Raw genomic sequence first — 27,222 nt, 5'->3', positions numbered from 1 at the left:
ATGTCTCAAGTATGAGGGGATGCTGAGGGCCTCTTTTTTTCCTTTTTTTTTCAGGCCGCAAGCTGCTCCGTGTCGTGTGTTCTTGACCGTTGTTAGGTGAGGTGGACTGTCAAAGTCAATCGACCGCTCGCTAACAGTCGCTCGAAAGTGCCCTGAAATAAAAGACTGAACGTAACGTGACTGCTTCAATCAAATGCTGTTGGCGCGGTCAACGTGCTATTCGACTTGACGTGGTTGAGGAGACATCGGTGTGCCAGTTGCATCGGATGGTCTTCAAAAAGGCTTCAAAGTAGGTGGAGCTCCCTTTTAAGCACGCTTTTGGACTGATGGAATCTGAACTCCTGAAAAAGTGGTGTGCCATATTACTTGGCCTCTCCCTTTGCACTCAGGCGAGAGGTCGGCAGTTGAGGTCGGGCAATCCGTGTGTGTGCCTCGGTGGAAGAGAGGCCAAAAGAAAGGCGTTTCTCAAAGCCCACTGTGAAAGAGTCCCGCTCGCGGTTTGCTGCCCGGGACACGCACCAAACATGGACGAAGGTGCTGGGCTGCACATCACATTGTGCAAAACGCAATCCCCAATGTCAAACTTGGCGGTGGCAGCATCGAGGCCCCCCCATGAGACAGGGAAGATGGGTGGTTCCGATTGATGGCAAACGGATGGAGCCAAATACGGGCCCGTTTGCGAAGAAAGTTGGAATGGTGGACATCGGAAGGTCTTCCGGAAAGCCTTTTGAGCTTTTCAATGGACCTAAAGTTTCCAAAATGTGGATATACTTGAAGTCAATTTACGAGTATGAGCAATTGAGCGCACTGGAAGGAGCGGATCTGGATTTTGTTTTTTGTTTTTCCCACGACTAGAGCCCTAGTGCGCACGAGTGCGTGGATATCAATGCTTTTTAAATTAACGCGAGAATATGAACGGTGCGTTGAAATGATCAGGTGGCGTGATTGTTTGCAGCGCCCTCTAGAGGCAGAAAGAAACAAACTCGTCTTCACTGACACTTCGCCTTCAGTCTCGCGTCACTTGAACCAGCCCGCGACACGCCCCCCGGCCCACTTTACGTTCAAACAACCGTAAGAGTCGGTCCGCCCGACCCGATTGGTATCCGTGGCCCACGCGATACTCCGGAGAGAGTCAGCCCGTCGCCCCCCTCCCCTTTTCCATTGTGATCGGTCGAAAATCTCCACTTCAAAGGGAGAGGACCGTGGAGTCAAAAGTGCGAGCGATTGTCCGCGGAGAATGAGGCGAACTTGAGCCGAAGAGGGAAGCGGGCTTGTTTGGCAAATCATTGAACGTTCGCCATCGCCTGAATGGGGAAGCGCAGGTGAAATTGACTCCGCTTGAACGAGACGAGAGGACAAGCAGCCGCCGACAGCGCCGAATTTTGGCAAACAACGACCCGCTACCTGGCCGCACAACACAAGGTCTGACGAGGTAAACGTTGGCGGCGGCACCGTTACACGACGGACGCTTTCCCCAGTTCACTCTGGCCGCGGATTGCTCGTTTCCGACTGAAAACCTTCCTTCCAGTGTGGCCCGTTCGCTATTTTAGAAAATGCTTTGCGCTGTCGTTTTTTTTTTGATGTCTCGGAACACGCATGACAGTTAGCTTGCAAACCGACTCGAGGCGGAAGAGAGCGAAACATCAGAGTGGAGCTAGCTAACAGGCCCGAGCTTGTCTTCTCTCTTATTTGTTTAGGAGAACCGCGATAAGACAGCCCACTCAACAAATTCCAACATATAGTTAATTACCCCCTCGGTAAAACAAAAAAAAAACGCGTTGGATTTTGAAAACTGCTCCATTGTGTTTACGTCAAAAGTTGTTGGGTTTTGTTGAACGTAAACTGCGACGTCCCGCTTCAAAGTTGCTCGTGTCTTTTTTCACGTGACATGGCCATTCGGGGCAGCGAACTCGATTTTATTGCCTTCTTATTTCTCAACGTCTGGTTCCGCTATGTCCCGGGTGACTTCCCGCTTGCACCACGTTCGTGTGTGCGCGCGCGAGTGTGTGTCTGTCTTGATTGATTTGGACACGGAACCGCTCCCAAAGCGTTTACGCAAAGGGCGTAGACAGCCGCGACTGTCACAGCGACTCCACTTTGGCTTTCCAAGTCGGCGGGAGGAGGAGGAGGAGGATGCTCCAATCTCCTTGCTTTCCCACAGAGAAGCCGTTAAAAACAACAACAACAACGTTTCGATGAAGCAAATCCAGTGGCTTGTGAAAGTATTTGCGCCCCCCCTCTCAGTTTTTTTGACCTTTTGCCACTTTTCAGGCTTCAGACACAAAGACAAAACATTTGAAATCTCTCTTTTGTTTTTTTACTTTCGCAACCCTCTATCTTCTTTGGGCTTTCCATCAGTATTTTTGAGTGTGCGGTGACGATTCCGGTTCTGCCAAGCAAGCAGTCGTTTGCTTCATTTGAATAAGGTAAACTTTGATGCGTCACCTCTGTCAAAACTTGCGGGATTACGACAGTCAACCAAATGACGGGGCACGTGTTCCGGATTTGCATGTGACAGAAACATTTGTGCAATGAGTTTTTAGCCCTCGCACACACGCGCTGAGAATGTATTCAAATCCATTGAAAGTAGTTCTTTGTGCCTATTCTCACCCTCTCGCTGTCATGAAATGGAAGGCAAGTTTATGACATCACAAAATGAAGAGAAGGCTCTCTTTGGCAGTCCTTCCAAATAATAGGCATACTGTAACATTTCGTGACAATGGCAGCAAATTGAAATCCATTTGATGGCTTTCTGGAAGCCGAGGACCTCACCGGATTCACCGTTATGGTCTTTCATCTAGTTTAGATAAGATAAGCTGACCGAATGACATTTGCGTTGAGAGTCGGGTAAGCGACTGAATGGTTCTCGGGTTCGAAGGTTGCCCCCTTACGATTTCCCGTAGCGCGGAAGAAAAACCTTCCGTGTGTACGCAGATGAGTGATTTTTGGCGTGGGGCGACGTCGATGAAATCCTCGTGATGATTAACATAATGAGATGAAGTGCAAGAGCCACCCGCAAGGGGCCCACACCGTGACTTTTGAACCGTGCATTTTAATAAGTTTTAAAGTCCGGAATCGTTTTGAGCCGAAGGCGGAACTTTCCTTCATAAGTGAAGAGGCTCCACCGTCAACTTGATCAATCGGGATGCATTTTCATGAACTCCAGGCATTTTTCAGATTTTTCTTTTCCTGTCAATCTCTCCACTTACTGTATCTATCTAGCTCGCTAGCTCTTTATCAATAACATTAAAAATGTTCTCTCCGAATTCCGCGTCGTCGCTTTGGGCATTTTAAACAAGGCGGGAGGATTTCGTGATGACGGCATCCGAAAATAAATCTTAAGGTAGGGCCGGCCGGCTCTGCGGATTCCTTTAGTTTCGACAGTCGTGTGCACGCGCGCTGCCGGCAGCGCCGTTTGTTGGAGGAGTTCCCCCCCCCCACCGAGAACAAAATCGCCACGGGCTCGCACGACGCCGCGCTCATACCAAAGGGCGTCTTCAAAACAAACCAAGAAACAAAAAAGTTTGACGGCGGAGGCCGCCAGCAGAGCTCACGCGGTGTTCTCGTTTGAATCCGAGGCAGCCGGAACAAATGCAACCGACGCTCTTTCGCCGAGGACAAAATTGTCGACGACGGCGCCGCGCTTCCTCGTGGGCGCAGTCAGTCGAGCGCCGGTAGCCGTCCGACTGGTTCGCAATTACAGCTGCGGATGCTTCATGAAATGAATGCGCCGAGATTTTCGGATGATCTCCGCCGAGGAGGTAACGTTTTTTGTACCGGACTTTTTTCCTTTTTGTTTGAAGAAATCATCTCGGGAAAAGTTGCACTCGTCGCGGGAGACCCGGTGGCGGGAGAGCGAGAGTTCTGACCTTGGCGTGTTCTTCAATCGGCAGGATGTCGTCTTGGCTAGGCGAGTATCTCTGGGCGGACTGGATCTGGTTTCCCGAAGGCTACGGTTGGGCCGACCTCAAGGACCCCGACGTCGTCCTGCCTCAGTTGGCGGACCTTTGGGCTTTCATCCCCATCGCTGTCGGCTTCCTGGTCCTCCGACCCATATTTGAAAGGTAAGTCGTCGTCGTCGGCTGTGATCGGCGTTTGCCCGCTCATCTTTCCCACGAGTTTGCCTTTTTGACTCCTCAGGCGGGTGGCGATTCCTCTGGCGTCCCTGCTGGGAGTGAGGGACAAAAAGCGCGCCAGTCCGCCCTCCAATCCCGTACTGGAGGCCCACTTCTGCGGCGTAGCCAAGCACCCCACACAGGTAAACCAAGAAACGCGGCTCCGGGAATCGGCGCACTCGCCGTCATCCCAACGTTGCTTTTGCCTTGCCCGCCGCATTGCGGCCGGCGTCCACAAATTGCATCTTCCGCGGCGACGTGGTTCGCTCCGATCAATGTCTTTCCATTTGGCGGCGACGCAACGTTTGATCATTTGATCTCTTGCGCTTGTTTCCAGAGCTCCTTAGAAACGTTGAGTAAACAGGCAGACTGCTCGGTGCGACAGGTCCAGCGATGGTTCAAGCTGCGGCGGAACCAGGACCGCCCCAGCAAGATCAAAAAGTTTCAGGAAGCCAGGTACGTCGAACGCTTGCGCTGCTAGCACGCAAACCCGACGACGAATGACATCGTACCGTTTTTATCCATGATTATCTTTGGATCCTTTTCATTGGCCCTCAACAGTGGTTGACTTTGATGCGTTTTTTTTTATTTTTTTTCCTTCTAACGTAAAGTAGAAGGAAGATTGAATTTGTGCTTCATTGTAAAAAAAATGTTTGAATGTGACCACTACTTTCTCTTCCAGTTGGAGATTTACCTTTTACCTTTTTGCTTTCTTTGCTGGCCTGGCAACCCTTATTGACGTGAGTCTAAAGTTATCCTTTTGCAAATCGTGTCGTCACGGCAACGTGTACATTGCTCTTCCCTCAAGGCGGCACCCAAAGGGGTCCCCTTTGTCATGTTTGCCCACAGACGTGGTGGCCGGATCCTAACGTTTGTCTCCCCCTCTCAGAAACCGTGGTTCTATAATATGAAGAGGATGTGGGATAACTTCCCCAAGATGGTATGCTTACGGTACTTTCTTCTTTTTTTTTTTTTAAAGCTGTGTTGCCCTGACTAAATCACATCGATATTCAGATTCTGTTGAAAGTCTCAAATATCCCCGTCTGTCTTTTGTCCCAGCCGCTCCTCCCGTCGCAGTACTGGTACTACATGATTGAACTGGGCTTCTATGTGTCCCTGCTTGTGAGCGTGGCCTCCGACGTCAAGCGCAAGGTAGGCGCGCGCCGACCGTCTCCTGAGCGACCGAGTCAAGAGTTTCCACTTGCGTTGGGAACGGCGTCGACTGCGAGAACGCCAAAGCGATTCCTCTTTCGACATCGGATCGGCCGCTTGGAGCCACACCTGACCGCTGAGGTGTTTGTTCACTGAAGTCACTCAAAAGTGTCATCGTCGATGCCAACGCGATTTCCGAGACGCCGTGGTGTTGAAACGGGAACGACCGCGATTGGGTCGATTGACTTTTGCCCCCATTTGATGTGATTCGGTGGCGTTCCGCACCGCTGTCTCATCCACCGCGTGGATTAACTCATGATTAACTCATCCAGAGTTAATCATTAAGACGAGCAGAGCATCAGTGACTCATCTTTACAGCTTGATCAATAAGTCACCAAGCACGGTACCGTGAACTTTTTTTATTTTTTAATTTGGCTTTCTCTGGCTTCTTTACAGGATTTCAAAGAACAGATCGTTCACCACATTGCCACCATTGTGCTCGTCGGTTTTTCCTGGCTGGTCAACTACATCAGGGGAGGAACTTTGATCATGTTAGCGCACGACGCCTCCGACTATCTCATGGAGGTATTCCATCTCGCTCTCACTCATGAAAGCGCACTGGAGCGTTTTGCGCTCTCCCGTTAAACTGCTCGTCTGTGTTGAGCTCATCGCTTGTGGTCATATAGCGCAGTCAAAGATCCTTTTCCCATCCGTCCCGTGGCATGTCGGCGTCACGGTTTCCTCATTCCAGCATCGCGTATTTCGGAACCTACCGTTTGCTCAATGCCAAAAGTTTGCGAAGTGGAGAGGTACGGATGGGCACGCGACCCCTTGAATTCCCAATAACGAGAAAGCTGTCGAGGTAGGAAGCCAGATCTAAAATGGCGTTTTTACCACTTCTGTAGCATGTTGCTTTCATCCATTTCTCGCGGCAAGATTGAAATTGAATTTGAAAGCGTGAAAAGGCGATTGATTGTGTGTGGCCACATTCCCAGCCGGCGGCCAGGCGGCCAGTTTATCTCTGTTGTGTGGTGTCTGCCCTCTAGAGGCGAAAAATGGCCACGCTAACCCTGTGACGTGTCTCCCCCATCTTCTCAGTCAGCCAAGATGTTCAACTATGCAGGTTGGAAGAGGACGTGCAACTTCATATTCGTTGTCTTTGCTGTCGTTTTCATCATCACCCGCCTCGTAATTTTCCCCTTCTGGTAAATATACGTGTTGCACAAGAGTTTCTTCTTGCTTTTCTCATGAGCCATTGGGTGCACAAGGTTATGATCAAAAACATTTTGCAAAAGCACACTCGACTGGTTAAAGCGGCCATTCAGGCTAGACTCTGTTCAAATTTACATCAGTTCGTTTTTGTTTTGTTTTTTTCATAACGATTACGCTCTTTCCTTAGCGGCCTTCGGAAAAGGCTCCATCCCCTCTGGGCCTCCGTTTCGTTCTCGCTCTCTCTAATCGTAGTCTGGTCCGCAGACTTGAAGCACAGGAGCTCCGTGAGGTCAGGTGGGGCCCGGGCCATGCCAAGATTGGAAAACAAATCACAGAATCTTGAAAAGAACTCTAAAATGAGCCGGCGAAGGGATGCCAGAATAGTAGTAGCGAGGCGCTCCCTCTTACGAGTACCAGTCGGCGGCATTCGGGACCCACTGGAGACGCTTGACGGAGGATCGGCCAACTCCAAAGTCAAGTGCGTTCCGGTCATCCGGCCCAGAGGTGACGAAAGGCGTGAATTAAAAGTGCTCTTGAGAAAGGAGAGGCTCGGCTTGAGCCCGCCGCCCGAGAGGAAAGAAGCCGGATCTCAAAGTTCGAGGCCCTTACCTTCAGATCACAGAAGAAAAAGATGCAACGAAGCACAAAGTCACGACTTCAAATTTCGACCATTGATGAATGCAATGCGGTACAAAAGCCACTTGCCTTCAAATGGCGGGCAAAACATGATTGGAAAATGAGAAATGTGCCGTTTTTGCAGCACGGCCGCTTGGCCCGCGTATTCGGCAAAGCAAAAAAAAAAAAAAAAAAAAAACACGGGCACGCGATCCACCGCTTGGATGGGCTTTTGATTGGTGAGTGTGAGCGCGCGCTCTGTTCTTGCGTGCAGCATCATCCACGCCACGTTGGCGTACCCCCTGACCATCTACAAGCCCTTCTTCGGCTTCTACTTCTTCAACGGTCTGCTGTTGCTGCTGCTGGCTCTGCACGTCTTCTGGGCGGCGCTGATTGTACGCATGGTCATCAAGTTCCTCCCCGGCAACGTAAGAAGCGCACACGCATTTAATAAACTAGCATTTCCCGCTGCGCGCCGTTCCAGAAATCAGAATCGCGGTGGAATTCCAATTCAGTGCCCAAGCGGCGCAACAGATGGGATTTCACGTGAATTTCCCCCCCTCCCCCTCCAGGACATAGTTGAAGATGAGCGGAGCGACAAAGAAGAGACGGACTCCGAAGACGAAGACGGCAGCGGCGAGCGGAATCGAAGCTTGAAAAACGGTCACCTTCGCAACGGCCACACTGCGCTCAACAACAACCGCCAAAAGATGGACTGAGTAGACGCCGAAACCACCGCGAGGTGGCGAAGTCGGCCCCTTGCGCGCATCCCCCCACTTGAAATCCAAAGAATAGGAGTGTTTCATGCAGAGAGACGATACACCCCCCCCCCCCAATCATTTCTTCACCATATCCGCATGATCAATAGTCGCCCACTTTTCTCAACACTGGAAATTGACCAAGGAACGATCAAGACTGATTCTGCGCCGCTGGTGCCTTTGCCCCCCCCCCCCCCGCGCCCCTTTAGTTGTTAGCACTCTGTAGCTTTCATGGCTTGTTTACCGGATTCTTTTTTTTGTTGCTGAGGTTCGTTCGCACACAGGCGTGGTTTTCCCTCAGCAATCGCTTGTCCAAGTAGTCTTGCCTTTCTGCCTGACTAATTTCACTCAAGCCACTGGGACAAAGTTAGTACGCAGCGTTTCCAGATTGAAGTTTACGGACGAGTCGTCGTACGTTGGTTGCAAAAAAAAAAGTGCAAAGCAAAAATCCAGAATTTTAACAGTTTGCAAAAGTGAGCTGCCGTGGTTCGAATTGTGGCAACGGAACATGCACGCGCAGTCCAAAATCATTTGAACATGTTTATCTGTGTGTGTGTGTGTGTGTGTGTGTGTGTGTGTGTGTGTGTGTGTGCGCGCGTGTGTGTGTCGATGCTGAATGGACAGTTTTAGTTTGGTGATTTTATTCGTGACCAGTCCTGTTCAAAGAAGAAAAGCCGGTTCAGCGTAACCCCAAACCTAAATCAAGCGCTCCTTCTTGATGGGCTGCAACACGGTCGCTAACATTTATTTTCAGTGTTTTCTGTCACTCAAGATGCACTTTATGGACGTTTAAACGTAGTCGGACCACTTGGATAAGCTTACATTCGGATCCCAATTGGATTAGTTTTCACCAGAGGTTTGGCCCCTTTTTTGGGGGGGGGGGGGGCGGGGGGGTCATTGTTTTGTTTCAATGTTAGCAAAAAGCGCTTCATTCGTCGAAACCGATGAAGAGTTTCTCCAGGAACCCGTCACCCAAATGTGCCTTCATCATTTGGACTGCAGAGTTGTTTTTAAATGCCATCTTTGTGCCCCAACACGTCAACCTGCTCCTTTACAAACAGCTTTTTTTTTTGCCTCCCACTCACCTCCCCACCCCAGAAAGTGTTTTTTTTTTTTTGTTTTTTTTTTTAGTCCGTGTTATGTGTTGCTGAATGATGATTTAAAAAAATTAAAAAAGCTCTATTTGTGTTAAAACGACCCTTTGACTGTTTTATTGGATTTTGAATCTTGAAACGTCTTCGGGCTGGACTTCACAAGTGCTCCAAGTCACGTGATGCAAACCACATCCATGTGAAATTCGGATTATCGCGGTTGAAAAAACATGTTTCAAAAAAAACAAAACAAAACGTTTTTATTGATAGCAGAATGTAACGAGCGGCTGTCGACAACCTCGAGTGCGAATGGCAAATACAACAAAATATAGTCCGTCCGTCCATTTTCCAATCGGCTTTATCATAACAAAGGTCGCGGTATCTATTTTTTGTTATTAAAAATGGAAAAATGGAGGTGTTTTCCAGTGGCGCCGTTGTCCACTCGGTACGCCGACGTCGTTCTACTCGGGTCCAGGAATTGACAGCTGTGGAAAAACAATGTCCTAGAAAGTTGAGCGTGTTTTTCACTCTTTGAAAACCAACAACCAGATTTAGTTTCCTCCCACCTCTCTTGTTTTGGCACGCAACCTTCGAGGCCCGATCGCTTTACACACACGCTCATCAAGACCGTTCATTTGAACGTGGCGGGCTCGGTTTCGACCTCGCCGGCTCCACGTGTCGATTGCAATTGCGTCTCCGGATTATCTTTACTCCTCGCAAATCAGTTTTACCGCGCCGCTCTTACGTAAGACATCAATTCAGCATCCCTGACATTTGAACAGCGTCCGGAACGGTCGAGCCTCCTTTTGACAGGAGAACAAAAGTGTGTGTGCGTGTGTGTGTGTGATTCACTTGCACACTGTCGCCTTATCAAATTCCCACTCCAATATTAATAAGGGCTTACAGATCCAGAGGAGGCCCGCCATGAATGTTGCAGGAGCGCCGCGTATCCAAGATCTCTCGAGTTGTAGGGACGTAAATCTGTTCACGCGTACCCGGCGTTATCTCAACACTAGAATGTTCCCCGAGGTGAGCGCGAATCGGCTTCCCGCCTGCTCGTTTTCGCCGTGTCGTGATCACGCGGGGGAAGAAGGGAAACGCGAGAGCCACGCCAACCGAGACCGCCTCGCTTGCGCAAGTGACGTGACGAGGAAGCGGCCGAGAGACCGACGCCGGCACGTGAAGCTTTTCAAAAGTTTGGACACACGCCGGGACACGTGGTGAGTTCGATATCTCTCGGCCTGCGTCTTTCTTCCTTTTATCGGACCTCATAAACATAAACAAACGCTCGCGACCGTTCTTCCTCTTTGTCTCTTGTCGCACGGAGGTCATCGACGTCTCCTGAGCAAACGTTTGAGCCGACACCGGGAGCGCCATGGACCACGGGGTGAAACATCCCGCGCTCCCGTTCGAGGTGGATGTGGATCTGGGTTTTGCGCTCTTCTTCCTCTCCCTCCTGTGCTTCTTCCTACTGGTGACGGTGGTGCGCTGCGCCCAGACGGTGGTCGACCCTTACGGTTCCATCTCCACCTCCACCTACCAGGAGGAGCAGATTACCTGAACAATTCGCTTCTGGGCGAGACGTTAAATGAACTACCGAAACACAATCCCCAATGTGCGATGTATTTTAATGTTTGAATGGAATACGCGGTGCTTGATTCATTCATTCGAGCGCCTTACACCATACTCGAAGGCCACGGCGTTTCTATTTTTTGATGTCATGTCTCATGATGAATACTTTGTCGTGCGTCGAAGCGGATGTTGATTTTTTTTTCAACAATAAAGGATATCCCAGCCCAGGCGCGATGCAGTACAGTTTGTCATGATTTGGTTTGGGACCAACAGGTGGCACTGTAGGGCTCCCCCTGCAGCTGCACACCCGTTGGTCGTTAAGTAATTATGAGTTGTATGAAAGAACTCCCGCCCGAACACTCAGTGTCGGGTCATTGTTTGCTCTTGGCTACTGTCATGTTTGTTGCTTGCTTGTTGCTTGCTGCTGTCATGTTTTTGTTCCCGTGAGTTTTTTTTTTTTTTTTTGCCACAGCCATGGTTTTGGTTTTGTTCCTTTGGAATCTTTGTGTTTTCATGACTGTTTGTTCTGGATTTATTTTCTGTGTTTTAATACAACTCGTCAAGTTCGCCCCGCTCCCTCCCTCTTGCCTGCTTTTTGGGGTCCACCACCACCTTGCTTTGTGACACAGTTCGAGACAACTGGACAGATTTTGAATGACTACAGTACCTCTCTCACGGTGTTAAACAAAACCGAACAGAACATTTGATTCGGTTCTCAAATTGGATGGCGTTGTAATTTCTCACAAGTTGCAAAAGTCCTTTGGATGTATTTGAATTTATAATATTCTACAAAATGATTCGTGAAAGAATATTTCAGTCTCTCTGATAAACACCGCTGATAGAGAGACTATTGTTCATGTTACTTCATTCATGCATTTGTTTTCGACGTGCGGTGACGGTACCAGCCGTGCTAGTACACGCTCCGAACCAGCAGGTAGCGGAAACGCATCATTTCGTTGTTTGCCAACCGCCCAAAACTCATAGGAAGAAGAAGAAAACGAACAACGAAGAAGAAGAAGGGGACAACGACGACGACGAAGGAGCATCGCAGCTAACGCAACCCTGACGCGTTACCTGCATTCATATTAGCACAGTAACTGGTTGTCAAGGCGGGAACGTTTTGATCATATTTTTAACGAGCTCTTCATGCTCTTTGTGCTACAAAATCGTAATCCCAAAGACTCTAAAGGCGAGTAATTCGCTAAATCGGGTAAGCTTGTTACTACATCTACCGCATTGCTTAACGCATCGTTCCAGACTTGACTCGTGAGGGGATTTCAGCTTTTGACTCCGGCAGCCGTCACAATAAATGTGAATTTCAGCAGAACGTCGCGTTGCATCCTTTCTGTGGTCACTTTCCGTTCAGAGCCGATCACGTTAGCATTTGAACGGTGCCGCTCAAATGTGGACACAAGAAGGTGGAGAATATTTTGAGGCAGGAGCGTGATTTTAATCACATTCGAGATTTCAAAAGTAGTTTTTCATTCAGTTCAATTCGGAGGTGCTGTGCGTGAAGTCGTCACGCATGTTAAATTGCTTCATGTACAGCACTTTGTATGCAGCGATGGCTGTTTGAAAGTGCTCTATAAATACTGTTGACTTGACTTGACTATTTTGTTCCCGCCCTGCCTGTTAAGCGTTATTCAAATGGCAACAAAAATGAAACCGAACGCAATAGTTTGGTAAAAGTGGTTTTCTTATGACAGAAATAAATTGTCATGGTGATTTCAATTTATGTAATGTATTTGCAAAACAATATTAACTACAAATACGAGACCACGAAAAAGAGACTATTTAGCTGCTGCTAAATAAAAATAACGATAACACTTGGCGTTACATTGTGTTGTTCAAGTGTCTCCCTTTTTTGAGCAGTGTATGTATATATATATATATATATATATATATATACACTGTATATATATTATATAAAATCTGAAAAAATGTCCTATGAATCGAATGAAAAACAATTCTATTTTATCAATAAAGTTAATATATCTGATATTACATGTGGACATTATTGTTGGTACTCTTCTGTTTGGATGAAACACACACAAAGGTTTTGGAGAAAAAATGAGTCATTGTACCCATGTACTGAAAATGTAACTGCTGAAAAACAGGCATATTTATCCTGGGGCTGCCTTTTGCATTTTTTGCATTCAGAGTCTGTGGGGTGCAAAGGCCTTCTGGAGCAAAATGTGGCTCCCTAAAAACACTCAACATTGGCCTTTTGTGAGCCCTGATCTAAATTCTATTTGTGAAACCAAATAGCCTGAAGAAGGCACTTTTTAAATGTGAGACAGTCGAAAAACAATTTGCTCATGAGGAGTGGGTCAAAAAAAAAAACGTCAAAATGTACACATATCAGTAAGAGATTGATTAACAAAAAGGTTGAATTACACCGACTAGTAGTTACTAATATTCTTTTTTATACTGACAACATCGATTCTGTATTGTTTAGGGGAGATGATGGAGCTGGATGATCAGCTGGAGGTGACAATGTCACAGTCCGAAGAAACCAGTGTAAAGAGGGGAAGGTTTGAGTTTGGTAAGTTGGCGCCGGGGGGGTCACAATGCTTTTCCCGTAACTAAAATGACATTTGTGTTTATTCTTTGATATATATTCTGGCATTTTGAGTGTGCTTGTCTTGTATATTCACGTTTTTTTCTTTTGTAGAAAACCCCCCTGAACCTCAATGTGATTTTGGTCCTTCCACAAGTGGCTTTCCGTGCAAAAGGACGCGTTTGGAATACGGATTATCGAAAAGAGTGGAGGTGTCGTTGGTCAGGCTTCCCGATTACAAGATCAGTGCTCTTCGACCGCCGACGCCGTCGCAGTTTTACAGCGAAGATGAATCTCAAAGCAGTTCGGATTCCGATAGGGAGCAATATGACGAATCCAGTGGTTCCGATCATCCATCGGCCAAAAGATCGCAAGCCAAGAAGAAAAATAAAGTCAACAATATTGGTAAGTGCTTCTATACTAGCACCACTGACCTTCGGGGCATCGGCGTGGCTTGGCTTATTTCATTTCCTTGAAATAATACCAAGAAGATCCATTTTCTGTTCCACCCCGTGGTTGCAGGTTAGCAACCACGGGGCAATGGGAATTGCAAATAGATTTATATTGAAAAAAAGTTGGGCTCCACTGATTGTTTGGTTAATTGGTTGCCACAGGATGGTGGCGTTCGTGCTTGATGGGCTCCAGACCCTCCAACTTGTTGAAAATGGACGCCCGCGCACACGTTGTGCTGCTCCCTATTTCCACAGATCACACGCCCATCATCGATTCATCAGCGTTTGCCTATGTGCCTCAAGAAACAACAAAAATTCGGCCCGATCTGCCTGAGGAGGAAATCACGGTGGGCTCGACGGTACTGGCCAGGAAGAAGAACTTGAGGTGGCAACGGGGGCAAATTGTGGAGGTGGTTACGAAAGGTGGGAACAATTTCGCCCTCACTCTTGGGAGGTCATGATCTAATGCGTGGTTGTGCCTAGGTGAGAAAAAACGAACTAAACAAAAAAGTCCTCAGTCTAACAAGTGTCGGGTTTTTGACCGTGAGCTGCTCGTTTACGGCTCGAACAAGGTTAAAACTCATTCGGATAAAAAAATTGACTTTCAGTCTTGGGAAAAAAGAAAACCGAAGGATTGAATGCGTGAAGTCTGAAAAGACATATAAATATGTCTTTGGGGGTGAATGAGTTAAGAACCACTGCTCTAGTAGATTCACTTTTAGCCTCTCGCCCCCCTCTTAGCTGAGTCATGAACACTGACCTTGAGTGAGTGAGGCGTGTCCTTCCTTGGATGTCATTTCCGCGTGGCTCGCCGTTGCCTCCTGGCTAAATCTCGAGTAGTGTGAGCACCCCGTGGAAAATTCACCGCCGCTCCCAGCTTGCCCCCATTTGTGGATCACGGCCCTGACTTACAGTACATTCACTTGTCTCCTCAAGATAAGATTTATAAGATTATTTGTCCCACACTGGGGAAATTTGCAGTGGTCTAAAGCCTCGGAAAGAGATTTGTAACCTTTTGCGGACTTTGTTTTTTTTTTTTTTTTTTCTTCAAATATTTAGTTTTGAAGTTTGTTTGAATGGTTTTCTCTTTGAGATGTTGTCGCCCAGTTCACTTGATCTGACCAAGACCAATCAAGTTCTTTCTTGATCGCCCGCATCGCGGGGCCCGAACTGATTGTGCCCTTTTCTTTTTGTATCCATTGTCATTGTAGAAGACGGGCGACTCAAGTACAAGATTATGTTTGATGAAAAGGGGAGGAGCCTGGTGTCAGGGCACCACATTGCTTTTGAGGTCACCCCGAGGCTGGATCAGGTGTACGTCGGGGCTCGTGTGGTGGTCTCCTGTCAGGATGACAGCGCTCAGTTCCGAGCCGGCATCTTGGCGGAGCTCCCCAGCAGGAAGAACCGACTCAGGTGTGCCCAAAATGCATTTTTGTTCTCGGTGCATTCTTCTTGCTCACTTGTAAACTGCCCCGGATCGACGCATACCTTTCAGTAGATTTTTCAGGATAGCTTTTTATGGAGTTCTTTATTTTGTGTTGACTTTCGTTTTAATTCGCTTTTAGAGGCGCATTTGTCCATCATTACTTTTAATACGAAAGTGATTCGTTTTAGTCTGAGGGTTGTGGGGGGGGGGGGGGGGGCTGGGGGCTGGGTTGAATATTTCTTGTGTGCATTATCAAAAAGGACCGCTAAGTATTGTGTAATAAAGTAAAGAACAATTCCCAATTCAAGCTTCCTCCTCCTCTAAGGCCGAACAGTCATGGCGAAATAAATCCATTGCAAAGAAACCCCAAAAGCTCATTTACGAGACTGACAGAAATGAAAGCAAAGGACATTTTCTTGAGAATTTATCTTGAGTTTTGCCAATCCAAACTGTCGTCTCGGTTCATATTTTTTGAAACGGTTTGCTTGAGTCGGTGCGAACCGAAGCTTCCTCCTAACTCCAGCCGAGTTCACCATGTCAAAGACTTAGTCGCGTCCTGCCGTATGGCCGCGGGTGCACGTCGCTCCTCCTGGCTCTTTTCATGAGTGCAATGCAGACATAAAATACATCATGGGGGGGGGGGGGGGGGGGCGTCAAGGCACTTCCACTCATTTCACCTCAGACATTTCCAAAACACTCTTCTGCAAGTCGAGTCGTCATCGCTCTGAATAGGAATCGAATCAAGACGTGAGGTACGTCGTAGATGTCTGCGTTTAAAAATAAGGTGCGAGCGTTCATCAAGAAGGCTTTTTTCACTCAGGTTGTTTTTGTGATTTGTGACTTGAGAAATGACATTTTCAAGCCCTTAAAGCTTTGAATCCATTTTTAGGTTTTTGGTGTTCCTGGACAACCACAGACCCATCTATGTTGGCTTAACCTTATTTTACCTGGTGTGCAGACCATGTAAGTTGGACACGTTCACACTTTCTTTTTTTTTGATCAACAGCATGTAGAAAATTGTTTTGGATGGCATCGGGTTAAATAAGCACATTCAAATCATTATATATTGTATCGATTCGACAAACGATGAGATTATTACGCACACTCAACCTTTCGATAGTTCAGAGGCTCCTCGGCTTTGTTGCTACGGCACCGCAATTTGCCTGCAAGTCTATCACTAACTTATACTAACGCAGTACTTTTATTTATATATATATATAGAGAGAGAGAGAGACACACGCACACACATGCGCATTTGGGTTGAACCGGAACGCTTCCGAGTGTTGATACCTGTGCCGCTTTTGTCACCCGTTCAGTGCCAGACCCCACGGACGACATTCAGGACGACACTCACAAGCGTTTTATGAAGCAGTACATCAGGGACTGGCCGTACCCTCACTTGACTCAGTACAAGCCCGGTCAGAACGCCTCGGTGGAGTTCAACGGAGTCCAGTTTAGGTGCAAGGTGGAGATGGTGGACTCCAGCTTGATCATGGTGGCTTCTGAGGTTGGTGCCGTCTTTTTGACTCTCCTCTTCTCCTTTGCCCGACGGGCTTGGATGACACGGCGCTCCTGTTGTCATGCCTTCAGTGTAATCAGCACAAAGAGTGGATTCACCGTGGCTCCATTCGGCTGTCGCATATGCCGAGGTTCTTGGAACTGAGGAGAAGAGAAGCTGAGGCAGGTGAACAGTAATGTGGGCTCCTTTGACAAGTCCGTCATTGTAACAAGACTTCAAATTTTTCTGGAAAACGTTTTTTTTTTGTTTTGTTTTTTTGGAGGGGGGGCATAATTGGATACTTGAGTTGGATTTCCCGCCCGTGAATTATACACATTTCTCGGCTGGATTGCTATGATTCCAATTTAAACAACCATTAAAAACAACACTTTTCGGTGTTTTCATTTTTCCCTGACAAGTGTCACTTGTGTACAGTATATGGTTGGTTATTCATGAGCAGCTGTGTTTTAGACATCAACGACTTGCATTCGTTTTGAGGCGATAACAAGAGAGGTTAGTACATCTTCAGAAGTGTTTGGTTGTTTTCCTTGAACCTTGCGAGTTCGGGCGGAGATCAAGACGAATGCTCTCTTGTCGATCAGAAAGAAAAATAGGCTTGTTCATTTGCATTGATCAAATGTGAGACGGAGCAACCTTGGTTTACAAATGGCCCTTCTTGCAACATTTCAGTTTTACGAACGTTTTTAAAGAAAAATGACCTCTGTTCGTTTATTTTATTTTATTTTTTCATGGGTTCACAAATCGTCTTGGCATTGCTGCAGAGGTGTTCTGCTTGTGCCATATTAACATTCATCAATTGCAAGATGTGGAAGATATCGATGTTTCTCAAAGGGACCAGAATTTGCAATCTTGCTATTTTAGCAAGAAGCATGAATTAGACGCACGTTGTTTTGTTTTTGCGGGCCGCACAAAATGAGATCAAGCTCCTGGGCCTCGAGTTTGACACCCATGTTCATCTCACTGAAAACTGCAAGCGGCCAACATGAACGGCAAGCGAAAAAGCACATTGCGGAAGTGATTTGCTCGCCAACACACCGCATTATTTCTTTAGAGTTGTGCTTACATTTAGTTCTCTATTGTACAGTATTTATTTTGAACCGGGTTAAGTTGGTTCTGGGGCTAGAACAGTTATATCTCGTTTCCATTGATCTCAATGGGAAATATTGCGCAAACAGTGAACGGATTACATTTGTAAGCCAAGGTTGTACTGCATTTGAAGTATTTTATCATGTTTTCAGTTGCTACGTTTTGGAAATTGTACAAAAACGGCTTCAATTTGACTTGTACGCAGTTGTTGACCCTTTCTTATCAATGCTATCACTAGTTTCGTGTATGCCGCGGCATTTACGGTATCTTAATAAAATGATAAAAGTCATGTTAGTGTTGTAAATGGCGTCTTTTTCGGGGAAAACGAACGTCGAAGCAGCGATATGGGTAGGTGATCTTGATTTGGGCTCGCCGGAGACATGTTATGTGCGCTTTCTACCACTGGGCGGCAGCAGCGCTTTCAATGAGGAACGAAGAAGACGGCGAAGACCCCGTCATCCATCGACGGCGGCTGCCGCGGAGTTCGGAAATCTGAGCCCAGTCCGGGGAAGCGGCCGAGGCCGCCAGGGTTCACTCTGACGACCTCGCTGCTCGTCACCCAAGGACTTGGCGTCAAACGTGCCATACTCGGGCGAAGAGGCCGCACAAACGTCCTCCGAGCATTGGCGCCGCCATTTTACGGTCACTTCAGTCGATGATCCTCGGAATATGGGTGGCTATTGTTTGATTTGACACGCAATTGTTGGATGATGCTCGTGTTGCTTTAATTCGCTGTGGCTAAGTGTTAAGGAATTATTCCTCCAGAAGTAGTAGTAGAACATTGTTGAGGAATTTCACCTTGCTATGAGAACTATTGATACTAGTCTCTGTCCTGAACAAATGCTGAAGTACTTAAAACAAAGAATGTAGTGTGAAGTTTAGATCCTATTTTCCCTTGAGTGATTAACAGCCCCCCAAGTGTCTTCTTCTGGTCTCCCATCCCTGCTGAGCCCCTCGGGGCTGTCAAGTTCCCTGAGAAAGGAACTCCAATCTCATAATTTTTGCAGAGCAGATGTGGTCTGTACTTTGTCAAAATGCCAAGATCGAACTGCATTGACCTTTCTTTGTTTCAGATTTTTACATAAGGGGAAGGACTACCCGCCCATTATTAACATACTGTGCCTATATAAACGTGTGACTGTATTTTGTCGGGGCTTCCTGATGAAATCTGAGACTCACAGGAGCCCGAATCGATTGGTGTTGCGTTGTGATAAACTGAAGAAAAGACGACGTGGTGTTGGGTCTTCTTCCACCTTATCGAGAGATAAAAGAACCTGTGTCCAAGGAGGCCCAAAAGCAAATTGACAGCTCCCCCTCCTCTACAATTTACTTTCATGACATACCAATGAGAACAGAGTCGTGTTATTTATTTATTCGAAGGGTCAATGCAGGATTTAACACCATGACCAGAAGTTCGGTGACAGAAAAGTTACTATTTTTCAATACATCGAATAATCAAGTACAACCCACGAGTTCGTCCAGTTTAACACTGACTAGTGACTAACGAGTATCACTTTGCGCATCACACATCACGTTCAGTTTTGTTTTCTCACAGCCATACGAGGTTATGGAAAGCATGCTAGAAATACTCCGTTGTCTATATTTTGGCAGGAGAAAAAAAAGCCACACTCATTCCGAGATAATATCGAGTGAGATTCATGTTTTAGTCAGAAAAGTGTGCTTGATGTCGCGGGTGTAAGACCCCGACGACGGTTTGCAAAATGAAGCTTTTCCACCATTTCTGTGCCAGAAGTGGATGACTTTGTGTACCCCGCAGCTGCATCGCAAACTCAAGCGAAAGCATCCGAGGACGTCATGCAAATGAAGCACTTTTTCGACGGCCTCGAACACCGAGGCGACTTTTCGACTCGTCTTTCGTCTTTCCGCTGCTGCGCGGTGACTCGCGGTTCCGACCTCCAGCACTTGGAGTGGTTCAGACGTCAGTCGGCGTGTCACGCCACGCCGCGTGCCGACTGATTTTGTCGGTGTCCTTCTCAGAAAAAAAAAGGCTTCCCGGTAATGTTAGGCCTGAACTTATAAATTACAAATGTGGATCGACGGTGTAAGAGATTTACCGGATTGTTGATTGGCTTTCTATGTCGACTTCCTTTCTGGTCGGTCGCTACTGGATTTCGTGTTTCGTTTTCTGAGCTATAGCGTCGTTTGGCCACGTTTCATGTCGAATGGCTTGTTGCTTTGCTTCCTACCTTTTCCAGGTCGCTTGCCTAACAGCGCTACCAGTTTGAAGACGTCTGCTGAATTTCCATCTGCAGTCGCTGTGGCAGGTTAGAAAAGAAAGAAGGGGTTTATCGATGCCCCAATCGCAGACTTTTTCAAATGCAGCACTTCATCTCGAGCCCAAGTAGCTTGGACGTCGTTGAGCCCCCGTCCGTCCGATTCATTTGTTTTGATCGTTGAGCTATCGTTCCAATCGTCCGGCTGGTAACTTGGGTGTCGTTCGGCGCCATTTCTACTCGGCTCACCCTCTTCTCCGATTAGCTGGCCGAACACGGTTACCAGATTGGCGCACGTTTCCATCTGCAGTCCGCGTGACGGGTGAGGTGACGTTGAATTGCATCAGGCAAAAAAGTATTCAGACGGCAAGTGACACGCAAGACATTTGGAACGCTTCCGGCGTCTCCGAGATGTTCTCCGAGCGCCGACCGTGAGCGCAGGTCTTGAACCCAGAGCCAGCAACCGCAAAGAAAAGAAAAGCTAAACCAAAAAGCCCCTCTTGTCTCTCACAGGTTCCCGCTGTGCGGATTGGAGCTCAGGTCCGACTCCATCTCCCCGGCCGCCGCGGCGTTTCGGGCCGCCAGGCCGTCGGCGGAGCGCGGCGAGTCCTCGCCGGCTCGTCTGTCGCGGCAGCACGCCATCGCGTCGGCCAGGTCGGCCCGGAAGGACGTGGTGTAGAAGCCGTAGATGACGGGGTCGCAGCATGTATTCAGGTTGCCGAAGACGAACAGGACGTGGTGCACGTACTCGGGAGTGTGCCGGATCATGGTGGGTTGGAACCAGTACCAGATCCCCAGAAGGTAGTACGGGGTCCAGCAGATGACGAAGGAACTGACGATGACGATGCTCATCTTGAGGGTCTTCATGCGGGCTCTGGGAATCCGGTCTTTGCCGCTGCGTCGCAGGCATCGCTCGCCATCTAAAGACACCAAACGGCTCAGTTCAGAGAAGCGCCATTGGAAGCCCGCTTGCCAGTGGGGCGGGGGGGGGGGGGGGTCAGAGCAGCCTCCGCCAACAACCAATCGCAGCTTTCCTGCGATTGGTCAAGACCTGAGCCCCGATTTGGGGGACCGCTTCGTTTCTTTCGTGCGGGGGTGCGTCCCGGAGCGGTTTTCACCCCCGCCGACCGCACGCAATCGCGACGCCACCCGCCCGACGGACGCATTTCGAAGCGGCTCCTGCGGTCGTTCACGTCCGCATCGGTCCGCTTTCTGCCGAGTGCGGCGGCGTTCACGCACCTTTGCTCTTGCGCATCTGCCCAGTGATCTTGGCGAGGATGCGGCCGTAGCAGAAGGTCATGACAAGCAGAGGGAAGACATAGAGCGTCACAAAGTGAAACATGTTGTACGCCGTCTCCTGCCAGCGGTGCCGGAAACTCCCGTGGCTGGCGCACTGAGTGAAGTCGGCCCCCTCGGCCTTAATGGCCCGAAAGATGAAAAGCTGAGAATGAGGAGAGTGAAAAGGTGAAGCACGCATGCGCTCACAGGTCAACGCGGGTTCGTCGCCGTGCTTCGTTTGCACGTCAACAAATGGCGGGACATTTGTTGATCGGCGGCAAACGCCAAAGAGCTTTGAAAGCAACAGTTCTTTGGGCCGCTCGGGGGCACCGACTGCCTTTCGTGCGCCGTTTTGGCACCACGGCGGTCGTCCTGCGTGTCGTACAGGCTCGAAGCAACCGTGAAGAATCAAAGTCCACTTGTTGGCAGGGTCGTACGCCGCGGGCCTGTCGGAGCCCCGCCCGTGGGTCAACGCCGGCCAGCCGGAGCGGAGCGACCGACTGAAATATCCAAACAAAAGGCCTTTTTGGGAGCGTGTGCTCAATCAGAACAAAGCCCGAGCAGAAAACGACGAGAAATGACTTTGCGGATCGGAACCGTCGGCGTGCACGGATGTGGCGCGTCGCACCGGGTGTGGGCGCCGCCCCCCAACGGCATCTCTTGCATGAACGCGCTCATCGTCTCTGAGTTGACCCTTTTTTTTTTTTTGTCCTGATTTTTCCTCCACCTCCAAGCCCCAAAGCGCAGACACGCACAAACGGGGCCGGCTCCTCCCCCTTTTCTACCCGGGAGCAAAACGCCTCGCCCCTTCATATCTGCTTCATCGCGGACGTCGGCGCCACTGGCCAGCCCGCCGGAGTTTGCGACGGAGGCCGTCGACGCCGAAAGCCAAACGCAAGCAGCTCCCCGTCAGCCCTTCTCCCTTATCCTGGGCTGCTCCCTTGACTCTCTGGAGGAGGTGGGCAACAGAAGGATGCTAACTAAGCTAAAAGCTATGATGGACAGTCCCTCCCACCCTCTCCAGCCCGTCCTGACAGCACTAGGTAGCTCCTTCAGCCAGAGACTGTTACACCCGCGCTGCAAGAAGGAGACATACCGACGCTCGTTCCTACCAACTGCTGTCGGGCTGCTGAATAAAAAATAGCAACAATAATATGAATAATAATTAAATGATGTGGAAAACAACTGTGAATAGCACTGCGATTTATCCATTTTGTATTTATATTGCACATAATTGAATGGTGTTTGTTTTTTCTTCTTCTTTCTGCCTACATTCTTGCTGCTGGAGGCTGTAAATTTCCCCAGTGTGGGACAAATAAAGGATATCTTATCTTATCGATGATTGATCACCGCCACTATTTTTAGCCTGGCCTGCGTCACCGGGCTGCAGAGGCAGAGCGTCTGAGCTCCAACCTTTGCGGGGTTGCGAGATGTCATCCTTTGAGACGTTGACGCCGAGCCTGCATCGGCCGTGTGCACGCGTGCAAACCCGAGTGCGTATTACCCTGAAAAAAGGCACCGGCAAACCTTCGCATGGCGCTTGAATTTGGAATTCATTCTTTGAAATGGCAATTGAGAGTGAATGACATTCCAGGTTGCTTCGTCTCCAAGGGCTTCACGTGACCCACGCTTGATATGTATTTACGACATCCCCTGACCTTGGAGAAAGTCTATAGATTGGGGGGGGGGGGGTTGCAGATGGGAAAATCCCCCCCCCCTGCAATGGCAGCACTGTTAGCGAGGACGACGTCGCAGTCCCTTTCACGGGCTGAAAAGGGTGCAGGGAGAGAGAGCCGGGGGTTTTGGTCTTCTTCTCCAGCCTCGCACCTGTTGGTCATCATGGCATGAGTTCAAAAGGACCGCCACGCCGACCACTCGGGGTGGGATGGTTGCCCCCCCCCTGTCACCTTGTTTGTGCTTCCGCCGTGGGCTTTTGTTTGTTTGTGAGTGTTGGTTGCTGGCGTTTTGGGGATTGAGTTTCCCCCCGCCTTTTTGTGACCTCGTGATCTTTTGCGCAGGCCAACCTGCTTCTCCGCCATCACGCAACATGAGATGGGGAACCGGGCCCCACGAGGAAATCTCCATCCCAGCTCTTGTCCAGCTCCGTCGGTCCGAATCAGAATGGGACCGGTCCTCATCAGCTCCACTTGTTAAGTACCGACAGTTTTTCATTCCAGTTGCAAGCAAAAGCTATTCATGCGAAATTCTTCCTCCTTTTTTTCAATGAACCACAAAAGCATGCAGCGATAGTCAGTCAGGCAAAAGATGGCGATTGTGTGGCTATTTTGTGAGATGGATGGCACCATTCACTGCCCCCATCCATGCATTTCGGCGCAAAGACTCTCCGCGCTTTGCTTTTTAGCGACCGCTGCATATGGAATTTGAAATGTAATGAATGCTCGCTACACCTCGGCGCGCCGAGCCATTCCAGGTTGGCTTTTTTTCGGCGGGTGAGCACGCTGCGTGCTCTTGCCGAATCCACCCAAGTCGACCTGTCCAAATCGCAAAAGAAAGCTCAGGCGATACCGTACCTGCGGCGACGCCAGCAACAAGCTGAGCATCCAGGCGACCAGCAGCATGCGTTTGTTCCTCAGGCCGGCGTCCAGAGAATCCAGAGGATGAAGGATGGCACGGTAGCGGTCCAGGCTCACCACAACCAGGATGAAGGCTGCCGAGTGCATGGCGAACAGCTTGAGGAAGCACAGCAGCTTGCACAGGACGTCACCCGCGTACCACTGCACCGTCATATTCCAAACGGCGTCCAGCGGCATCACCACGAACGTCATCAGCAAATCGGCTGAGGCCAAGCTGGCGATGAGGGGACGCAGGTGCGCCGCCAGCCGATAACCTCGGCCCCAGCGCACGCTGATCAACACCGACAGGTTGCTGAGAGCGGCAAAAACAAAGAGCGCCAGGGTGGCGGCCACGCGGCAGCGGGCGGCCACGGTGAAGGTCGGCGCCTCCCACTCGGGCGAGGTGGCGTTCGGCGCCGCCGGCGGGGCGGAGCCCTTGAACAGAGGACCGGCGGGGGTGGAGAGCCGCAGCGACAGGTTCCCTGGCATCCTGCCGCCTGCATTCGGAACACAGAAAACCACGCCCATTACAAGGAACCACCCCTGTCGGGTTTGAACGCGCAATCTCGCCTTCACGAAGACGGCACAACAATTGGTGTTCGGGACATGAAGTCCACGAATCGGACGGCCTCTTTATTGGTGCTTCGTTTGTCAGGATGTGCACAAATGGACAGATTTGGATTGAGCCACTTCCCAAAACTTCCCAAAATGCGACAATAATAAAAGGGGGCCCAGGATCGAGCCTTGAGGGACCCCGCAACAACTGCGGAGCCCTGGATAGACAGAATGATCGCTCACTCGATAGATACATAGATAGCAACGTACGGTATGAAAGAGACACGTTCTTCTCACGCTACTCAGGCATAAACAATGCGGTCAACAAGGTCCATCTTGAGGAAGCAAATTCTTGCAAGCTGCCTGAAAAGACCTCCCCCCGTGCCTCAATGACAAACGGGTGTCGAATTTGTCACGTGGCGTCAATGGGTTTCGGTTGCTCGCTACTAACTGCGGTGCATGAGCGCCCTCCCCCGGTGAACTGCAAGAATTCCTCATGCGCCAAAGAACCCCCGGCCCTCTCAGCGTGGAGCGCATCTAACCTGGAAACGCAGACGTCAAGAAGTGCCCCTCAAGCAAGCGCACGGGCACGTTTTGTGGTGCCCTGAAGCAAAACCGGGACCGGCAGCAGAAAGGGCACGCGCCTTCTCCACCCGAGTCCGCTTAGGAGGAGACCACGCAGTTCAACGCGCGCGCCCCTCATCCCACCGAACGTCGTCATTAAACAGTCGGCAATATTCTCACCTGCAACAATCTGCGGCAAATTGACTGGCGGCGAGCTCAAGTCAAAAGCGGCGGCAATCGTGTTGCCGGCAGGAGCTGTCCGACGTGCTGAAGCATCACTTGCTCTCTACTCGCCTCGCGGTTTCGAAGAACCACCTCGCAAATCGTTGCTCGCCCCCCCCCCCCCCCCAGGTCGTTGTTTTTTTTCTCCTCTTTGCTAGAACCGGTCATTCAGCCCGCCTTCAGGCACGCGTTCTGCCCCTTCCAGGCGAGATCAGCCAGCGCGAAAGAGGAGCTCGGATCTCTTCCGATTGGAGAAGTGGGCTGCGTGACGTGGCAACTGCTGCAGTCTGAGCGTGCGACACAGGGAACATGCCCTGGGAAATTTCCAGGAATACAACGGCCGTTCTTGGAAAATAGGGACCTCGTCCAAAATCACGTCGCCGGTCATGCATCCATCCATCCATCCGTCTATTTTTTTCATCCGCTTTGCCGCGCGAGGGTCGCGGGCGTGCCGGAGCCTATCCCGGCCGTCATTGGGCACACCCCGAACCGGTCACCAGCCAATCGAACCTGGGATCGGCTCCGTCACCCTCCTGTGGAGAAAGGGATTAGAAAATGGGTGGCTGGATGAGGTTTAATAACAGGTGGACATTTTTCTTCGCAAACGTCATGGCGATATCAATTACAATGCGTGGTAACATCGATTTGCGTAAGCTTTTGTGGGTCGAAGCTAAAGGCAAAAACTTGAAGGACTTTGGGGTGGGAGTAAAGATATGGGGTCCGGGTTGTTCAAATCTGACGAGGACGCTTGCAGCCAAACACGCACCATGTTGTGGCTAATGACACACACACACACACCGCCCTTTTGGGGAACCCTGGCTCAAGACATAACAATCTCTCCTCGGATTTGGTTTTTCCCTCAAACCAGAAAAAATGATTTTCGCCCATGCCTTTCCGACTTTTTACTGGCACAAATTTGCTTTTCAACTTTTTTTATCCCTTGAATTCACATTTTCTGATTTGATGATCGCTATTTTCAGGCAACACGACGCTGGGATCTCCAAGGCAACATTTTTGCAAGCCGTCGCGGCAACTGTTCGTGCCGTGTCCCGACTGATCATCTCGCCAAGCTCACCCGAAAGCAAAAACCACCGAAGCGCATCGATGCGACACTCGGAGTGACTGTACGTTCCGTGAAGGACAACTTCCACTTGAAAGTCGTTGAAAAAGTGTCCGCGTGGACATTGTACGGCCCGGGGGGTCGGGGGGGGGACAAAAATAAAGGGTCGATTGCCATTCAAATGTCCATGGAGAGCTTGCGATCGCGCTCTCCGACAGTTGAGTGCGAGTATCGTTGTCGTCCGCTCGGGGTCGCCCTCCTCATATGAACGGCGTTCCCTTTGTTTCAGGGCACGTCAAGTTTCTTCCCTCCGCGGGGCAGGTAATGCGGATTTGATTCCTCCGTCACGAGAGCCACGTATTCGCAGGTCGTCGATCGCCGAGACAGACGAACGCGAGACTGCCGTGGCGTGGCGTCACTCCGCCAATAAGTTGATGAGAAATAATTCACGATTCCGATGTGCAAAGTAGGTCGGGAGAGTCCACGGGCGTCGAGTTGCCACGTGCGTTCTGTCGGCAACGATAGACGCGTGTAAAATAAAATGATCCTTCGCGCTGTATTTTATGGATGGAATATTGATGAATTTAACGTTAATGAAGGGATGCGACCTTAATCCTTCGGAAGACGCAAATGTCAAGGCTAAGTGGTGAGTCTGATGCTTTGTGGGCGACGACGTCCATTTCGTATTCAAATGAACTAACTTTAGCAAAGGATGCCACTCGGTGCGCGTCGCAGGTCGACTTGCTGTTCACGCACTTGTACCGACCACTGAGTCGTGCGTGACACGGTGGAGGAGGGGGGGGGGGGTTCTCGACATTCATTTGGATCGAGAGACGGCGCCTGCATCCGCGTGAGCCCGATGCCCTTTCTTTTCGGACATTGGCATGCACACACGTTCCTCGGGGAAAAATCAAAAGAATAGGTCGGCAAATGAAGCTCGCTGTCAAAAGTCAACGGGTTTCAATTTCGAGAGCGGAATTGCAGAAAATGTCGACAATGAAAAGTACGTCCCGTCATTCGCTTGAAATGAACATGGCTCTTTTCGGGTCAAATGCAGACAACAACATTGCTATCGATCAATCAGCGGATTCGCTGTCTCCGCCGCGGAAATCGATAGCCAATCAGATATCCGGAAGGCGCCAGCGACACGCGCCAGGCAACCAATCGGCCCTCGACCG

At 49.6% G+C, this 27,222-nt stretch overlaps 4 protein-coding genes and 1 long non-coding RNA gene across 12 annotated transcripts; 4 read left to right on the top strand and 1 right to left on the bottom strand.

The window, feature by feature from the left end:
* Positions 1-626: 626 nt before the first annotated feature.
* cers2a (ceramide synthase 2a) lies at positions 627-9,049 on the top strand. 6 transcript variants are annotated; one of them, XR_015103773.1, is made up of 11 exons: positions 627-1,432; positions 3,894-4,064; positions 4,141-4,258; positions 4,453-4,571; positions 4,798-4,855; positions 5,005-5,055; positions 5,175-5,408; positions 5,724-5,852; positions 6,366-6,390; positions 7,369-7,522; positions 7,667-7,817. XR_015103773.1 is itself a non-coding variant. In XM_086137182.1 (11 exons), the coding sequence occupies exons 2-11, from the start codon at positions 3,895-3,897 to the stop codon at positions 7,811-7,813; spliced, it is 1,287 nt and encodes a 428-aa protein (XP_085993308.1). In that variant the 5' UTR covers positions 974-1,432; positions 3,804-3,894; the 3' UTR covers positions 7,814-9,049. The 6 variants fall into 6 exon arrangements, 5 of the variants coding, with proteins under 5 accessions (XP_085993311.1, XP_085993308.1, XP_085993307.1 ...); XM_086137182.1 differs by having other exon boundaries at positions 974-1,432; positions 3,804-4,064; positions 6,366-6,472; positions 7,667-9,049; XM_086137181.1 differs by having other exon boundaries at positions 981-1,432; positions 6,366-6,472; positions 7,667-9,049.
* Positions 9,050-10,318: 1,269 nt separating this feature from the next.
* LOC147190596 (cortexin domain-containing 1 protein) lies at positions 10,319-10,504 on the top strand. The gene has a single exon (XM_086137226.1). It carries the CDS (start codon positions 10,319-10,321, stop codon positions 10,502-10,504), a length of 186 nt encoding a protein of 61 aa, XP_085993352.1.
* A 1,032-nt stretch (positions 10,505-11,536) lies between these two features.
* On the top strand, positions 11,537-17,847 carry LOC147190595 (histone-lysine N-methyltransferase SETDB1-B-like). Of its 2 annotated transcripts, none has more exons than XM_086137193.1 (8): positions 11,537-11,704; positions 12,974-13,060; positions 13,190-13,480; positions 13,783-13,950; positions 14,739-14,940; positions 15,843-15,916; positions 16,270-16,460; positions 16,544-17,847. In XM_086137193.1, the coding sequence occupies exons 1-8, from the start codon at positions 11,662-11,664 to the stop codon at positions 16,646-16,648; spliced, it is 1,161 nt and encodes a 386-aa protein (XP_085993319.1). In that variant the 5' UTR covers positions 11,537-11,661; the 3' UTR covers positions 16,649-17,847. The 2 variants fall into 2 exon arrangements, with proteins under 2 accessions (XP_085993319.1, XP_085993320.1); XM_086137194.1 differs by having other exon boundaries at positions 11,537-11,725.
* A 1,068-nt stretch (positions 17,848-18,915) lies between these two features.
* gnrhr1 (gonadotropin releasing hormone receptor 1) lies at positions 18,916-25,516 on the bottom strand. 2 transcript variants are annotated; one of them, XM_086137196.1, is made up of 4 exons: positions 24,943-25,516; positions 23,602-24,140; positions 21,032-21,059; positions 18,916-20,712 (listed from the first exon to the last, which is right to left on the bottom strand). In XM_086137196.1, exons 2-4 carry the CDS (start codon positions 24,130-24,132, stop codon positions 20,300-20,302), a joined length of 972 nt encoding a protein of 323 aa, XP_085993322.1. In that variant the 5' UTR covers positions 24,133-24,140; positions 24,943-25,516; the 3' UTR covers positions 18,916-20,299. The 2 variants fall into 2 exon arrangements, with proteins under 2 accessions (XP_085993322.1, XP_085993321.1); XM_086137195.1 differs by having other exon boundaries at positions 21,032-21,233; positions 24,943-25,511.
* Positions 21,128-22,405, top strand: LOC147190594 (uncharacterized). Its single transcript, XR_015103783.1, has 2 exons — positions 21,128-21,256; positions 21,500-22,405. It is a non-coding gene; the product is annotated as an uncharacterized LOC147190594 (long non-coding RNA).
* Positions 25,517-27,222: the final 1,706 nt, after the last annotated feature.

The sequence above is a fragment of the Hippocampus guttulatus genome, chromosome 18 (genome assembly GCF_054856545.1).
Source record: "Hippocampus guttulatus isolate MCC_2025c chromosome 18, RoL_Hgut_1.0, whole genome shotgun sequence".
NCBI lineage: Eukaryota > Metazoa > Chordata > Actinopteri > Syngnathiformes > Syngnathidae > Hippocampus > Hippocampus guttulatus.
The sequence above is the reverse complement of the archived record's forward strand: the minus strand, read 5'-3'. Positions and strand labels throughout refer to the sequence as shown.

Excerpts from the sequence above, each read along its gene's own strand:
- cers2a (XM_086137182.1), top strand. The coding sequence starts at position 3,895 with ATGTCGTCTTGGCTAGGCGAGTATCTCTGGGCGGACTGGATCTGGTTT. Across the intron at positions 4,065-4,140 it reads CTCCGACCCATATTTGAAAG|GCGGGTGGCGATTCCTCTGG; the intron begins GTAAGTCGTCGT and ends TTGACTCCTCAG. Across the intron at positions 4,572-4,797 it reads AAAAAGTTTCAGGAAGCCAG|TTGGAGATTTACCTTTTACC; the intron begins GTACGTCGAACG and ends TTTCTCTTCCAG.
- LOC147190596 (XM_086137226.1), top strand. The coding sequence starts at position 10,319 with ATGGACCACGGGGTGAAACATCCCGCGCTCCCGTTCGAGGTGGATGTG.
- gnrhr1 (XM_086137195.1), bottom strand. The coding sequence starts at position 24,132 with ATGCCAGGGAACCTGTCGCTGCGGCTCTCCACCCCCGCCGGTCCTCTG. Across the intron at positions 21,234-23,601 it reads TGTTGCTGGCGTCGCCGCAG|CTTTTCATCTTTCGGGCCAT; the intron begins GTACGGTATCGC and ends CCTCATTCTCAG. Across the intron at positions 20,713-21,031 it reads GCAGATGCGCAAGAGCAAAG|ATGGCGAGCGATGCCTGCGA; the intron begins GTGCGTGAACGC and ends TGGTGTCTTTAG.
- LOC147190595 (XM_086137193.1), top strand. The coding sequence starts at position 11,662 with ATGCTCTTTGTGCTACAAAATCGTAATCCCAAAGACTCTAAAG. Across the intron at positions 13,061-13,189 it reads GAGGGGAAGGTTTGAGTTTG|AAAACCCCCCTGAACCTCAA; the intron begins GTAAGTTGGCGC and ends TTTCTTTTGTAG. Across the intron at positions 13,951-14,738 it reads TGTGGAGGTGGTTACGAAAG|AAGACGGGCGACTCAAGTAC; the intron begins GTGGGAACAATT and ends TTGTCATTGTAG.